Consider the following 15,853-nt stretch of genomic DNA (forward strand, 5'->3'; position numbering starts at 1 on the left):
TACCATTTATCTCAATGACAACATTTGAACAATAATATAGGTGAAGTCTACTTGTAGTCTTGGAATTCTTTAGATATGCTCGGAATCAATAGGGGATATTGCACATCAGAGAGTCAAGACCCTTAGCCCTTGCACCAGAACAGAGAAGACAAAACCTCGAGCGACACTCTCCACTTGAAGACTGTCAAAGACCTTCTCGAGCGCTTCTCGACTAGCAGCCGCCCCCATAACACTTGTCAAGGCCTGTGGAATTCCTCGCTGGACAAAGAGTTTGCGTGCGTGGTCCCGCAAACGAATTTTCTCCTCATCATTGAGTGGAGGTGGCCTGGCTTTGAGTTCTTCCTCTGTTGGAAACGTATTCTCTCGGAGCTTGGCAAGATAAGCCCCCAAGGCATCGTCTGAGGTGTGACCTCGAACCATAGAATCTTGCAACAGAGTACGGATCGTTTCCAAGGTCGGGCTTCCAGGACGTAGGATGTACGACTTGGCGGCATTCAGAAGCGTTCGACGGATATTCCACGCAGACGACAAGGTGTATAACTCATTGATGACCGCGAAAATGAGCTCTACTGCTATTTGCGTTTCATCGGCTGTGATTGGAGTTTCATGCTTGTGGGATTGATCAATACTCTCCCTAGTGTGTGATCGGTGATGTGATGAAATTTCCTCAGTACCCTTCTTGGTCTCAAGTCCTGTAATATCATCACTGGTACCAAGCGCAGTTTTAGGGGACGAGCTTCCTAGGGCCCACGCATCTTGCTCATTCCTAATAGGCTGCCTGGCGTCGTTGGTCGAAGACGATTTGGTAGTTTCACCGCGCGGGTACTCTGGAGAGGCGTAAGAAAGTAGCGTAGGAGAGTCCAAATTTTCGTCAATTGAGTCGGTAAGACCATCCAAGCTGGACTTTCTCTGCGACAAGCTGTTGCGACTAGAATCACCAATCTTGTGTTGATTTTGATCGGCAGTGACGACTAACTTCTTGCTGTTGGTAGCACCCCCGAACACTCCCGTCATTCCCTCAAAGACAGCTTTACCACCTCCTGCCACTCCCTTAGGTGCATTGGTTAATGCACCCAGCATACCTTTGCCCACGTTCTCAAATGCAGCTTGACTAGGAAAAGAAAATACCGACTTGTTGGAACTAGCCGTTTCAGTGGAAGAACCAGGGTCTTTTTCCAAAAATCGGCGCATTCGATCTGTGTCGGCAAGTGACTCGTGCCTCATTGCATCCTGCAAATACCACTCAAGCTCCCGAGCGAGCGCTTGTCGTGTTTTGCCCTTCCAAGTAGGTAATGTGGGGTGGCGTTCGGAGAAGCTTGAAATAAGATTCAATCGTGAAACAGTCCCCAGCATCTCGTGAAGAGACTCAAAGTCTGCATATTTGCGAAACACCATCCACCCAGTCGAGCGTGTTGATGCTGGCTCAACCTGTAGTAGATAATCCCACATGGGCCGCGATTTGATCTGACCCTTTTCACCTCTCGCTCCATCATCGTCTACCAATACTTGTGCCCCGTGAAGAACCACCAGAGGCGCAGAAAAGTCCTCGGATGGCTCCAGGCTTGCAATCGATTGCCTATTAGACACCTGTTCTTGCAGATGACCATCTTCATTTTCATGGGTCGTATGTGAGGGCAAAACAGCATTCAAAGAGTATATTTCGTCAATTTGTTCATTTACGCATGGCCCTTCTGACCCCAACGTTTGCATTTCATGGGATGCAATCATAGCACTCAGACGCTTCACCTCTAAGACTGCTTCTTCCTCCGACGCCCTTGCCGCTTGCATAGATAATCTCTGTGTGGGGTTTGGGTCTTCCGAAGACTTGGGGGTGCTGACGCCTCGGTTGCGTGCGCCTTCGACGCCTGCGTCAATAGCATGCATAATCTCAGATTCACCGTCCTGCAGGAGATAGATAATCCAGTCGTTGATGAATTCAGGACGGGAAAGACTGGTAATGGTGGACCCCAATATCACCCCGGCGAAGATCTCTCGGAGGAAGTCTCGTACGACCGGGCAATTGTAAGCCTTGGAATCCAAAAAAGTTGAGAGTATGTCATCGGAAATCATATTGAGCTTCTTCTTCTGTTGCGTCTCAGACAGAACATTGGCTAGGCTGCTATCCGGAAATTGCTCAAGATACCCATCCACGGTTTGTTGGGCTTCCATGGGAGAGGAGCCTGTGGCGGTAGATGCAGCAGCAAGTTCATTCAAAAATACAATGATGATGGATGATGAGTTGGTGAGAAACTGCAAAAATGTATCCTCTGTTCGTTTCCGGGACAAGTGCCAGGAGACAGACGTGATGAAATGCGTCAAAATTCGTCGACAGGAGCCTGGGAAACTTGATTCGGACGGTATGAGTGGCTCATACCAGTATCTTGATTGGTGGTAAGCTACTGATTTCGGATGGGCAAAAATGGTGTAGGTAATAAGGGTTCCTTACTTGACATAGTTTGCAATGACAGCATCGGTGAGCGTACTCAACGCGACAGCAGTGGCCGGCTGAAAGGTGGCATATTCCAAGTCTGCCGAGGACATATCTTCGGGTGTGCTCATAGTTCCATCACCTCCACTCTGGATGTCCAAGGCACCAGTCCGCTTCTGCCAGTCCAGAAGCCTATTGGATACTTCCAGCGCAAGTTCCCGTCGCCTGTTGGCTCTTTGTGCGTGCGACGCTCCAGTTGCATGGTCAATCTCCAATCCATCCCACGAGGCATGAAGGATAACCCCAATTACCACTCCAATCAGGAGCAAACCAATTCTTCCCAAGATAATGTAGGTGGCAAGTATAAGAAGCGCGAAGACTCCGAGCAAGGTCTCATTGCTAGAGTTTGCGATAAACTTGAGACTGGCATCGATTGATTCCCTAGGAATGACTGTGTTTAAGGTGGGATCGTGCGTTGGGTGTGTGTTCGTTTGGTCTTTGCTGGTAGGTGGAGGCGGCGCTGAAGGGACTAGGGAGTCTGTAGCATTGCCTGGGCGATCCATTGTGTTAAAATGTCCCGGATACAGAGGGAAGTCAACCCTCCATTCCGTGTCGAACGGGATTAAACGAAAAGATTCTATAGATTTGAGTAGGTAAGTAGGTACCTTCTGTCGGCAGAGTAATGGAGATGTAACAAGAAGATAACGGAGATGGGCGTTTCCTGATTGTTGGCCAGTGCGTACCTCGGTCGGGGTATCCCACGATGTATGCAGTTGATTCACTTCGAATATAGAGTAGGGTTCTATTTTATTGTGACCATAGTCCTAATTGCCAATATCTAGATATGTATCCTTTCATCATTTCCTTGCAAGCTTGAGCTGTATAGCAAGGAATCTAAAGCAAACAGTAAGGAGTTGATCTCCGCTATCCGAGTGAATCTGGGCATTCAAAGAGCATGCGCTTCATGCCAGATGTAAAGAGATTGCGGTGGGAAGGAAAATGGAGGCAAATAATTCTACAAAAGGTGCGAACATCCTAACGGGTTGGATAGCGACCCAGCATGCCAGATTCGAATCACACTTCAGCATCATGAAATTCAACCTCATTAAGAAGAAATTCATGACGTGGGCATGTTGGAATGGAAGCCCTAGACTTTTCGACTCTGCTGAGATCCAGTACTCATGGTGGGAATCGACTGGGAAAGGAGGGAGGAAAGGAATGGGAATTTGGAAGGATTTTGTTCACCTCGTCACTCCCATTACATAATCCACAACCGACCACGCTAGTCCTAGTTAGGTCTAGACACCCACATCTATGTACATACCTAACCTGGGTCTATGTTGTATATCCGGTCTTCCACGCTCAACAATTCACCAACACAAGATCCCGGAAATCAGGTATTTCTTACATGGTAGTGCTATTTAAAAAGGCGCCGAGGTATTGGATATCGTGTCTCTGCGATTCTCTGATTCCCTATGATAGCTTAGGAGATTTTAATTTCACATTGCTTGGTTAAGTATGAGTTTATTGTATTTGGATCTCCGATCAACCCGGGTATAATATCTTGGGTTAGTAAACAGAAATTTGACATTTGGAATTTCTGCATATATTTTATGGATGGAGATATTGTTTAAGAGCAACCCTTTTATTCTCATAAAAATAAACCGATACATTAGCTAAAGACCACTTGTAGTTTATATTCATGTTTTTATTTCCCCTCTAGCTACATGCAGTTCGAGAGCCGAGAAATCTCAAATGGAAGTTATCTCGTGTAAGGTATCTTTTATATGGCACCGCCCTATAAAAAGTACCGATTTCCGGAATCTTGTGTGGATGATTAATTGCTGTTGAGGGTGACAGACCGGGTTTGGCTCGAAGACGGATCCACTGTATGTATGTGCATATATCCGTACCAAAGTATCATACATATGTAGAACGTGCAAGCCATTTTCCAAGTTTAACATATTGGCAACTGAATTATCCTCTATGAGTCTTCTTATGCCGGAGTCTCCTGGAAAGCATCTGAGAAAGCATAAAGTGATTGACATCCTCATCCCCCCAATAGGTGAGATGACTGGCAATGCTAGCTATTAGTGAGATATCAAATGCTCCTCTGTATTCCCGGTTAGTAAAACCCACGAGAGCAGCAGATAACTATCTTACTCTTGGATGCTGTAGTCTACACGACCATTGGCATTCAGCGAACGCACTTTAGCGTCCTCAAATTTCAACTTCCGATCTTGGTCAATATCGGCGTTGGGACCTAGACTCTCGTCATGGTCGGCACTTCTGCTTTTTTGAAACCCGTCATAAAGAGTCTCTAAATCGGACTCGATCAAAGTCTGATGATGGTCATTGGATTCCGATTCATGATGAACACAGCCCGACTGTGTCCGTCTGTGGGTTGATTGATCCCTGTGTTTACCAGAATCACGAGCAACGGATGAGGCGTCATCACCATTCAGCCCCAAGCTGCGATTTAACAGACTACTTGCAACACCCGATGTGAAATTTGTCCACAGAGATCCCACACTTTGGCCCATGCGGCTGCCAAGAATAGATAGACTCTGACCAGAGGTCGTCCAGAGGCTTTTCTTCACCGAGGGTAGAGGTTGTGGTTTCAGAGAGCCCATCGCCAAAGAGACAAGAGGCTCGACCCGGTAGCTCACTGGATCGGAGGGATGGAAGATATTATAGAAATCCCGACACTTTGGTGTTGAGATAATACTGGGGTTTTCGCGCAGCCCATGTCCAGGACCGTGCGAGTCTAACCCAATCTCCACATCCAGGGAATTTGTGCGATTTCGTGATTCCAGCGCAGAGTATCCACCAATGGTCTTACCCTTGAGCATTTGAAAAAGTGCAATGGGGGATCCCAAGCAGAAAAACTCTTCGCAGTCAAATTCGAACGTGCCAGAGCCCTTGAGAGTTGGCTCGTCGGTATCGTGGGCCCTGCTGCTCATCACATTTCCATTTTTGTGGGTTCCCGGTTGATGACATAGGATGTCAAATAAAATTGCACTTCCAAGCGAATGGCCACAGAGACTGATTGACCCCTTAAAAGAAGGGTTCTGTTTCCGGTAGAGCCGAATTATTCGATTGCATTCTTGGATGACAATATTGGAGATGTGTTCGCAATACCCGCTCTGGTACAGAAGAACATCCATGGCTAAATCTGAAATGAGGTTTCGGACAGCAGGTACACTTTCCAGTGTTATATCCGCCAGGCTAGGGTAAGCGTCATCCTCGAGGATGTCTGAATCAGTGAGATCCAGTTCCTTTCTATTCTGTCGAACTCCCCGATAAGGGAAATCAAGAAGATGGCGCCAGCACCTGATAGAATTAGCAAATCGGTAGAAATATCACAAAACAAAAGAAAAAGGAAAAGAAAGGAAAAAGAAAAAAAGGACATCATCCAGGTCTTACACAGGAAGCACCTGAACTCGGCAATTCTTATCACTATCTGAGAATGCAGAGTTCAGCGTTTGAAGATCAGGCGAGGCCTTGTAGACAGTTTTCAGCGTCTTGCGAAGCACGTTTACATCATGTATAAAGTTGATGCTTTCCAGTCGCAAACCAAGCCGCTGGCCAATCCCATGGGTGACAAGAACTAGGTGATCAACTTCCCGCTCTCTGTCCTCGGTGTCAACTTCTCTCGACTCTTCCATTTCCTGTTCTTCTTGTCTACGAGCCTGTTCTTCGAGATCCACTGGATTCTGCGGCTCCCCCGCAAGGGAAGACATTTGGCGTTCTAATGTTGACTTTGGTCTATTTTCAAAATCTTCAAATGGATCGGCTGAGGCTGGTTTGGGGATATCAGTTGTGGGTGTTTTTGGCTTCTCTTTCAAAGTGTTGTTCGGTGTATCATTCAAAGACGTAGCAGGCGATGAATCGCTCAATGGTTTTTGTTTGGAACCCTTTGCATCAGGTGTCTCTTTTGGTTTCCTGGGCTCAAATCCGCGAACCAACTTTGTTCCAGGAACACCCCCCAACTTTTGATACACCGAAGTGCTGAAGCGGGACATGAAATCATCATTCATCAGCCAGGCCGTCGTGGAATCTTGATAGCCAACGATCCTATTCATGTAAGCCCCAAATAGACGATACTGCTGAGGCTCCATTGCAAGACCGTTGGCATCATTCCATGTGCCGCGAGGAGGAGTTTTTGGATCTGGCTCATGGGTTTTGTTTGGCACATTTTTTGTTTGGTCGGATTCTTGTTCTTTTGTTGATGTATCATGTTCTGATGGCTGGGATCTCCATGGACATAATTTTATATAGCCTTCTTCAAGCTGAGTAGCCAGATTTTCTTCACATGGTTTTAAACTAGACCCATCCTGAATGAACCACGTTCCACGACGGACTTCATATACAGGACCAATCCAATAGGTAGGACTCAGCTCCCGTTGTTCCACATTGACATTGAAGAGAAAATCTTCGTTCACGGGCACCTCAGTCAAGACTGCTTCGCTGTCGGATGGTTGGTTTTGCTGCCGGGCATCTTCGATGTCTGAAAGCTTCTGGAATGTTGTTTCGATGGACTGAGAATCTTTCCCTGGGAATGGTACAAATTTCTTCGGCAATGGCAAGGGTTTTTGATCTGTCTTCTTCTGTTCTAGGAGGGATGGTTTCCGCTTAGGGGAGTCCACTGCGTAGAACCATCTCACTTTCAATGGCGGACAATCTGGAGGATAGCGTCGCGCGCTTAATCGATGCCTGTGCACTGTATGGTCCTCCCCCCGCGATCGTTGCAGGATATCTGGTTTTTTGGGATCGTCAGACTGCGGCGTTGAACTCCTTGGTGTAGTCCATGGAGTGAGCGTCCCCAGGAACGATTTTGGCTCTGCAACCGCCATGGGGATCGGCCGAGCCCGTCGCAAGGGGAAACGAATCAATGTGAACAACCGGCGGGTAAAGTAGAAAGATTGGAGAATGAAGAGTGAAATAAAATGACATGAAGTAAGACCAATGAAGTAAGACCAATGTACGTATAGAGAAATGAGACCTTCGAAGCTATCAAAATGTTTCCGATCTGGAACGTTTGTTTTCTAAGGTTGCGGCCCGGGCATCAGCAGTAATGATGTAATCCGGCAGTCCATGGATTGGAAAGTGGTCCGGCGATACGGGGTAGTTGTCCAGTTGGCTAAAGGGGACCCCCTTTTAATAGCCCCTCTAAGGGAGTAGATAATTCTCCGAGGGGTACGTAACTACTATGTATAGCCCTGGAGAGGCAGTACATTTAGGTAGACACATGAGGCTGTATCGAAGCTAATCAGCCATACGTAAGATACCTATATATGTACATCTATGATGTTGCTGGTAACTTGAAATTCCAGTAAAGAATACATAATTGGGCAAAGTCGACGTCATCCAAAGAAACCCTCAAATACGTGGATGGGTGTTAATTACGATACATGGCTACATGTACCCAAGGACGGGAGTATGTCGTACCGAGAGACTACATGTAACACTCGCGTAATTTACATTACCTCCCTAGGCGCCCAGGTAGGTACCCAGGTATGTACCATTACCTGGCGCCTTCCAGATGGTAACGATCATCCCATCTTGCGTACGGATTATGTACTTCGATTACATAGTACGTTGTGGCTCATCTCACCCCACCCCCTCCTCGGTTTATGTCTTTCTGCACTGCCCACCCTTTTGCAGTTTGGCACGGATCGCACTTTTCTTCTCCTAATTTGTTTTTGTTTCCATTCTGACAATTGCGCTGTTCTGGGCGGCATCATTGTTCCCTCTTCTTTTGTTGATACCCGGACTTTCGGGTTGACAATCCCTCCTACCTAGGTATCTTTACCTGGGTCGAATCTTCCTGACAAGATGAATGTCCTCAAGCTTCAAAAGTACATACTTTCATAATAATCCAATGCGACTCGATTCTGACAGTTGGTTTTTACCATAGGCGGTTTCCACAGCTTGAACAAGGCGCGATCTTCTCCCTCCAGGATGCCTTCAACAGACTAGACGTGGAAGATCGAGGCTACATCGACGAATCTACTGCGATCAAAGCTGCTCAACTATCAGAACGCCAGCCGTATGACGTAGTGCGTGCGGCTTTGAAGGACGTGGAACTCGATAGTTCACGACGGGTGGAACTCGAAGATTATGTTGATGTAATACTTCCTCCCCGCGCTCCCCTTTTCTCGGATATTAACGCCATGGCAGCTAGTTTCAAAACTTCGAACGGCACCGGCTGAAGGCATCCGTGCACCTTCCACTCCCGCTGCTGTGATTCAAGGGGCCGGCGCTGGCACTGGGGCGTCTCGACATGTCTCCAAGGGCAGCGTCGGTGGGCGGATCCATGTTCAGGGATCATCTTCCAATGTCACACATACAATCAACGAAGACGAACGAACCGAGTTCACGCGACACATCAATGCTGTTCTGGCGGGCGACGCAGACGTTGGAAACCTGCTGCCGTTTCCCACTGATACGTTCGAGATGTTTGACAAGTGCAAGGATGGCCTAGTTTTAGCAAAACTGATCAACGACAGCGTACCGGATACCATTGACGAGCGTGTTCTGAACAAAGCCGGGAAGAAGATCAAACTACTGAATGCTTTCCACATGACCGAAAACAATAACATTGTTATTAATTCTGCCAAGGGCATCGGATGCTCAGTTGTCAACATTGGAAGCGGGGATATCATTGAGGTGCGCGAGCATCTCATCCTGGGTCTCATCTGGCAAATTATCCGCCGTGGTCTGCTTGGAAAGATCGATATCAAACTTCATCCTGAGCTTTATAGGCTTTTGGATGAGGATGAAACCCTGGAGCAGTTCTTGCGCTTGCCTCCAGAGCAGATTCTCCTCCGTTGGTTCAACTACCACCTTAAGAATGCCAAATGGGACAGACGGTATGTCAGAGAAGAGAGAGGGGAGAGACGGATGAAAGTGGGCTAATTTGATGTTAGAGTGACGAACTTTTCTACCGATGTCAAAGATGGTGAGAACTATACCGTTTTGCTCAACCAATTGGCGCCGGATATTTGCTCGCGTGGCCCTCTTCAGACTCGTGACCTGCTTGAGCGGGCTGAACAGGTTTTGCAGAACGCCGATTCGCTTGATTGTCGCAAGTTCTTGACCCCGTCATCCTTGGTCGCCGGAAACCCCAAGTTGAATCTTGCCTTTGTCGCCAATCTGTTCAACACCCATCCAGGATTGGACCCTATCACCGAGGAGGAGAAGCTCGAAGTTGAAGACTTTGACGCTGAAGGTGAACGAGAGGCTAGGGTTTTCACTCTGTGGTTAAATTCGTTGGATGTGCAGCCCGCAGTCAACTCACTCTTCGATGACCTACGTGATGGTACGGTTTTGTTGCAGGCATACGACAAGGTTATTCCCCAAAGCGTCAATTGGAGACATGTCAACAAGCCCCCGACATCTGGTGGTGAATTGATGCGGTTCAAGGCAGTGGAAAACACCAACTATTCGATTGAGCTTGGGAAACACAACGGATTTTCTCTTGTCGGTGTTCAAGGTGCTGATATCACTGATGGCCAGCGAACCCTCACTCTTGGATTGGTATGGCAGCTGATGCGTCGTGATATCACTAACACCCTCTCTGCATTGGCCCAACGTCTGGGCAAACGAGAAATTACTGATACTGAAATGATTCGCTGGGCCAATGACATGTCTAGCAGTGGCGGCAGGTCTTCTACGATACGCAGCTTTAAAGACAAGTCTATCGGATCTGGAATTTTCCTTCTTGATGTGCTCAATGGCATGAAGAGTAGCTACGTGGATTATGATTTGGTCACACCCGGCCGGTCCGACGAAGAGGCATATGCAAACGCCAAACTTTCTATCAGTATCGCCAGAAAGATGGGCGCGACCATTTGGTTGGTCCCCGAAGACATCTGTCAAGTTCGATCTCGTTTGGTCACTACATTCATTGGTAAGTCTAAATACCTTCCTTTGAGCTGAATTTCCCCCCTTCTAACTGTTTAACAGGTTCCCTTATGGCTACGCATGAGAAGATGTGATGAACACAACAGCTCATCATGGCATTGCATAGGTATCTTTCTCTCTCTTTTTCTCTACTGTTTACCCATTACATGTAAACCTGGCACTTGCCCGGGCGAATCAATCAGAGTTTCTATATTCATATAAATCTGCACATCCGGCTTGTCTTAGAGGTATTGTCCAAACCATGCGGTTGCCTGCAGAAACGCCGCTTCTTTGGCAAAGCGAATTGTCGGCTTAGTGATGTCTGCGCGCACAGCAAAGCCGTGCTCGACGCCACCGAACAAATTGATCTGGTACGGCTGTCCATTTTTGACAAGAATATCCTCAGATTCATGGCGCTTTGAAGTTGGGAAGATTGAATCGGTTTCTACCAAGGGTTTGAGTCAAATAAACTTCAGCCAACTACATGTATAGAACAAACATACCAGCCGCGGCAATGGTCAGCGGGCCTCGGATTGCTCCCAATTCCTCCGCGTCTACAAAACTGGGGTGTGCGACGTAGGCCGCATCGCAGAGACCCGGCTGGAGCAGTCGGATGGCATATTTTGCCTATATGGGTTAGGTTCGATAATAGAATGGGGCACTCGTAGGGACATTTTACATACCCCAAAGCAATATCCGATTGCACCGACACGCTCACAACCCATGGTGGACTTCATTTCCTTCAGTACGGCCTGAACTACTGGTTCCACGCGGTTGGGCAGATGGCCCGGGGGCCTTTCAGCCAAGCCATCAAGTCAAAGTCGGCAGGGCGGTTCAGCAGCACGGGGTCGCCGTGGAACAGGTCTGGCATGACGACCAGGTAGCCATTTGCCGCGAGCTGGTCCGCAATGAGCTGTGCGTTAATAAAGCGATGACCGATAACATCTGTGAGTAGTAAAATGGCACGTTTGGTGGCACGCTCGGGAGTCGAAATATAGACCTCAACTAAGACCGTCAGCGTTCATCCAAACATGTCAAAGTACAGATGTCTATACCATCGCCAATGTGTTGGAGCTTGCCTTTGGCTTCGCCTTCATGCTGAATGCTAACGGTGCAACAAGCAGCTGGTGGATTAGATGCCATTATTGATGTATGTGAGAGATACAAGCTGGATGGCGAAAGGCGAGTTGTGGGAAAGAGGGGGAGGAATCGAATATACATGTATGTGTTCACTCTACTAGTAACTACACGTAACTATGTATACATGTCATTATGGATATGTACAACATAGGTACTCCCGTGGTCTGTACCATGGATGTTGAATAGACACACATTCTGTGGAGTTCGTCTCTAAGCACCAGGTTAGCATATCGATGGAAATATCATCTATTTGGAAGTATAAGACCAAAAGAAAAGAGAGAATCAAAAGAGAGAATCAAAAAAGGAATCACAATGTACATCGTACATCGTACCTGTTTGCATGGTTGTATAGATGTACTCTTTCGAAGCCCCTGAAGTTGCCGCTTCTCCGCCTTCGTGTTTTGGGTTAACATTTCAGTCACTTTGATCTCCCTGCGATTGATTTGATCATGGAGGCCCCACAACCCCCTCAGGTTCACGTCCCTGGCGAAACAGAATCAACCCAGGAAGCCAATGTGACTGCCATCTTAAATCCCAACTCTACTGAAGTGGAGATGGGAGGGACAGACCTAACAACGGGCCAGGAACCCGTCCAAGATGCGACTCTTCCAGACACGCAAACAGAGCTAGAGTCCCCCGTTCCTGCAAAGAAGAACGCGGGCTTCAACTTCCTCGAGTGAGCATTTCTCCCCAATTGCTATCTCGCAATGGCTCTGCCTTCCACTATTCACCAGCTCACATGCCTTCCTAGTTTTTTGACATCGCCTATCGTTGAGATTGTGATTGGACAAGGTGGCGAGGAGACCGTACTAACAGCCCACCAAACTCTTTTGGTAGAGTCACCATTCCTCGCAGAGTTGGTGGCCAAATTCGAGGTGTCCGGCCCGGTGAGCTTAGATCGACAAATGCTTTTGTTGGGGGTATACTGACCAACTCTCAATAGCGACGCATCAAGCTACAGGAGGAGAATGTCGATGCCTTTGGTTGCTTCCTCCAGTTCCAGTATACCCGAGATTACACTGTGACACCATCAGAAACCCCCGGACGGACCACTGCGGACCAGAGTGGTGACCAATTGCTGAGCCATGCCCGCATCTATACTCTGGCAGAGAAGCTGGGGATGCCCGTGCTCAAGAGCCTTGCACATGGCAAAATCCATAAAGTTAAGAGCTCGCCTCAAGCAGAGCTTTCATATGCACGATATGTCTATACCCATACTCCAGCAACGGACAGAACCATCCGGAAGCCCGTGGCAAATTATTGGGCAAACCAAAGTCACCTGCTGCGCCATGAGGTTGGAGATGATTTCAAGAAACTTTGCCTCGAAGTGCCTGAGTTTTCTTTTGATGTTTTGACTATCATCCTGGACCGCAAGGAAAAGAATGGCTTGACCGATGATATCAGGGGAAGTGCGCGTAAGCGCAGAAGAGATATCTAGCCAATTGTACAATTCCATCCCGAAAATCAACAATGTATTCTTGTTACGGAAGAGAATCAAATAATGGTAGTGAAAATTTACGAGGCCAGGCTCTCCACCTCCTCAATGGCTTTCGGAGCGGTCGTCAAATTCTCAGAGCCATCTTTGGTGATGTGGATGTTGTCTTCGATACGCACTCCACCCACGCTCCAGTACCGCTCTAGGACCTCGGTATCGATATACTTACCGGTCTCGGGGGCCTTCAAGATAGGATCGATGATAAAGCGACAGAAATAGATCTGCAACAAAAAGAAAATCAAAAAAATAAGCGGTCGGTTAGTTGAAGGGATATTGGATGACTTACACCAGGTTCGACCGTGACCACAGAGCCAGCCGGCAGGTTAGCGCGAATACGCAGATAACGGAACATGGAATCACTGTCCTCATAATTGGGGTTGCCACCGGTGTCATGGGTATCCATTCCAAGGTAGTGCCCAAGGCCATGCGGGAAGAAGGCTACGCTGACGCGTTTCTCGAACAACTCGTCTTCGGATCCGCGCAGGATACCTAGCTTCAACAGACCGCGGATGGCAATACGATGTGCCAGCGCGTGCACATCATCCCAGCTCACGCCTTCCTTCAACATGGCAATACATTCGGTCTGCATCTGGAGGACAATCTCGTAGATCTGGCGGGTCTCAGGCGCAAATCGTCCATTCAGAGGAATGACACGCGTGATATCAGCACAGTAAGTTTGGTATTCACCGCCAGCATCGATGAGAACGTTATTCTTCCGCTTTTGAGTGATTGGATCGACCAGGTCAACATCGTTTCTGACATAGTGAAGTGTAGCGCCGCCTTCACCGCCAGCAACAATGGGGTGATAGGATTGCTCGCGGCATCCATTAGCAATACAGGTGCCGATAATGGCGGCCTCAATCTGCCGCTCGTTGGTCGCGGTCTTGGAGGCATGGATAGCCGCGATGTGGGCTTTGGTCGAGATTTCATTTGCTTTGCGCAGAAGTGCAACCTCGTAGGCATCCTTGACAACACGGGTATCCTCAATGGCAGTTTTCAGACTGGCAGTGTTTGTTTCAGAGAACCCTTCGAAGCTCGTATCCTCCGACACCTGCTCAGCGATTGCAAAAGCGGCAGTTTGTCCATTATGGGCTGAGGCGATCGATGCCAAAGTCGAGTTGACATCGGTTGTGAATAGAACGCGGTCCACATCGTAGAGCTTTGAAGCCTCTTCGGGAGAAAGAGGAAGACCGGACCAAATTACAGATTCTGGGTCGATCGGTGGAATGAACAGGGTTAATTGATCTGCAATTGCATCGTATACCACTGCGGCATTGGGCAAAAGACAGCCAGTGAGATAGAAGAAAGGACGACGCTGTCTTGATTGGGTGTCAGTTGTTAATGTAGATCAGATAAAGAACAGGCGGACGTACCTAAATGGCAAATCCTCATCGCTATCCTCAATCAACCGAGTTTTTTGGGCCTCCAGGTAGATAGCTCCAGCCCCACCATGTCGGGCCTTGAGAGACTCGGCTACACGACGAGCGTGAGCTTTGGCCGGATACTTGCCGGCGAGGATGGCATCTACAGAAGTCATTTTGGGGGGGGTAATGAGAGAAAGGAAAGAAAAGAAAAGAAGTGTACCAGGGGTTAAAGTGCGGGGTTCGGAAAATTTGCGGCTACTGCCGGTGCAGGTGGTACATGTGGTACATCGTAAGATTCAAACGTGACAAATATTTATTCGTTCTCCGAAGAGACATCCTCAAACTCCATTTCCCATTGATCCACTTCGGCAAACTTCTTGACTGCCGCGCGCAACTCATCGCTCACGCAACGAGCCTTAGATTCGGAATCAGACACATCGGACTCCGGTGGCGAGGACAATGGGGAAGAAGACGGTGATGACAGCATTTCATTTTCCTTGTCCACGCCTTGAGAACGTGGATACACGGGTTCCTGCTGTTGGACCTTCAGCTGCGGATTCTGCGCGGTGACTAATGGCTTGGGCTTGTTGTTCCTTGCGAGGGGCCTTCGGGATGGATAGTTCAATTCATCCTCATCGCCAAATGCAGCATCATGTTGGTCATCGCTTTCGTCGGAATCATTATGGAGTCTGCGCCGCCGGCGCGGCAGAAGCTTGTTTTGTAAGCTTGCTGTCGATAGATGAGTGGACTTTTTCTTCTGAACAGGCCGTGTAGAGTCAGCCGTAGAGCCAGCAGGACTGCTGGCCGGTGGTAACATAGTCTGGCTTAATAGTTCGAACTGTTGCGTAGCTTCGATTCTTTCAACCTCATCTTCGTTGTCATCTTCGTTGTCATCTTCGTTGTCATCTTCTTCCCGCGGTGCCGCAATTGGAGTATCTTCTACATCCACGGGCGACGACTGGGGTACCTGGATCTCTTGGGTCATGCGCTTGCGCTTCGACCCGGCCGAGAGCGGTGACGAGGATTTGATATGTAGTGATCGGGAACGATTGAGCGGCGTCGATTCATCGTTTGGGCTGAGTCCTCCCAGGAAGTCATCATCATCAAGTTCAGATGAGCCATCTTCGTCGGCCTGCATCATCTGCAGGATGCTTTGTTGTCGGGGTCGCCGTCTAAAATTGCTCAGAACCGAGTTATCAAATCCAGGCGTTCCAGGAATCCGCGAACTCGCATCGCCTTTGCGTCCAGCAAACGATAACGTAGAGGAATAACCGCGTGATCTTGTAGGGGGACGACTTCCAGTTCCAGGCCGACTGCCTGGCCGGTCACCCAGGGGTGAAGACTCGATTGCCTGTTCATGACTCTTGGTCAACGGCGTCTGATTGCGTAGAGTATGTCTCGGATCTTGTACAGGCGATACGGCAGTGTCACTTTGTTGGGTCGTTTCGTCTGTTGCACTCTTTTTCTGACTCTTCCCCGCTGTGCGACTTCGTTTTGGAGCAGGACGAGGCATGGTTT

At 48.3% G+C, this 15,853-nt stretch overlaps 8 protein-coding genes across 8 annotated transcripts; 2 read left to right on the forward strand and 6 right to left on the reverse strand.

The window, feature by feature from the left end:
- Window positions 1–105: 105 nt before the first annotated feature.
- N7457_003087 (uncharacterized protein) lies at window positions 106–2,991 on the reverse strand (the record flags this gene model as incomplete). Its single annotated transcript, XM_057174133.1, has 2 exons — window positions 106–2,380; window positions 2,447–2,991. The coding sequence occupies 2 exons, from the start codon at window positions 2,989–2,991 to the stop codon at window positions 106–108; spliced, it is 2,820 nt and encodes a 939-aa protein (XP_057034284.1).
- Window positions 2,992–4,587: 1,596 nt separating this feature from the next.
- Window positions 4,588–7,284, reverse strand: N7457_003088 (DDHD family phospholipase; the record flags this gene model as incomplete). The annotated part of the gene is made up of 2 exons (XM_057174134.1): window positions 4,588–5,761; window positions 5,855–7,284. The coding sequence occupies 2 exons, from the start codon at window positions 7,282–7,284 to the stop codon at window positions 4,588–4,590; spliced, it is 2,604 nt and encodes an 867-aa protein (XP_057034285.1).
- Window positions 7,285–8,266: 982 nt separating this feature from the next.
- On the forward strand, window positions 8,267–10,431 carry sac6 (fimbrin; the record flags this gene model as incomplete). Its single annotated transcript, XM_057174135.1, has 5 exons — window positions 8,267–8,289; window positions 8,349–8,559; window positions 8,612–9,303; window positions 9,361–10,343; window positions 10,400–10,431. The coding sequence occupies 5 exons, from the start codon at window positions 8,267–8,269 to the stop codon at window positions 10,429–10,431; spliced, it is 1,941 nt and encodes a 646-aa protein (XP_057034286.1).
- Window positions 10,432–10,578: 147 nt separating this feature from the next.
- Window positions 10,579–11,061, reverse strand: N7457_003090 (uncharacterized protein; the record flags this gene model as incomplete). The annotated part of the gene is made up of 3 exons (XM_057174136.1): window positions 10,579–10,781; window positions 10,840–10,963; window positions 11,020–11,061. 3 exons carry the CDS (start codon window positions 11,059–11,061, stop codon window positions 10,579–10,581), a joined length of 369 nt encoding a protein of 122 aa, XP_057034287.1.
- A 32-nt stretch (window positions 11,062–11,093) lies between these two features.
- N7457_003091 (uncharacterized protein) lies at window positions 11,094–11,479 on the reverse strand (the record flags this gene model as incomplete). Its single annotated transcript, XM_057174137.1, has 2 exons — window positions 11,094–11,341; window positions 11,392–11,479. The coding sequence occupies 2 exons, from the start codon at window positions 11,477–11,479 to the stop codon at window positions 11,094–11,096; spliced, it is 336 nt and encodes a 111-aa protein (XP_057034288.1).
- A 446-nt stretch (window positions 11,480–11,925) lies between these two features.
- Window positions 11,926–12,914, forward strand: N7457_003092 (uncharacterized protein; the record flags this gene model as incomplete). The annotated part of the gene is made up of 3 exons (XM_057174138.1): window positions 11,926–12,152; window positions 12,228–12,363; window positions 12,420–12,914. 3 exons carry the CDS (start codon window positions 11,926–11,928, stop codon window positions 12,912–12,914), a joined length of 858 nt encoding a protein of 285 aa, XP_057034289.1.
- A 77-nt stretch (window positions 12,915–12,991) lies between these two features.
- On the reverse strand, window positions 12,992–14,508 carry N7457_003093 (aminopeptidase P family protein; the record flags this gene model as incomplete). The annotated part of the gene is made up of 3 exons (XM_057174139.1): window positions 12,992–13,192; window positions 13,258–14,290; window positions 14,345–14,508. The coding sequence occupies 3 exons, from the start codon at window positions 14,506–14,508 to the stop codon at window positions 12,992–12,994; spliced, it is 1,398 nt and encodes a 465-aa protein (XP_057034290.1).
- A 140-nt stretch (window positions 14,509–14,648) lies between these two features.
- N7457_003094 (uncharacterized protein) lies at window positions 14,649–15,848 on the reverse strand (the record flags this gene model as incomplete). Its single annotated transcript, XM_057174140.1, has 1 exon — window positions 14,649–15,848. The coding sequence occupies one exon, from the start codon at window positions 15,846–15,848 to the stop codon at window positions 14,649–14,651; it is 1,200 nt and encodes a 399-aa protein (XP_057034291.1).
- Window positions 15,849–15,853: the final 5 nt, after the last annotated feature.

This window comes from Penicillium paradoxum, assembly GCF_028828445.1.
Source record: "Penicillium paradoxum strain IBT 22861 chromosome Unknown utg000003l_segment0_segment0, whole genome shotgun sequence".
In the NCBI taxonomy this organism is placed as follows: Eukaryota; Fungi; Ascomycota; class Eurotiomycetes; order Eurotiales; family Aspergillaceae; genus Penicillium; species Penicillium paradoxum.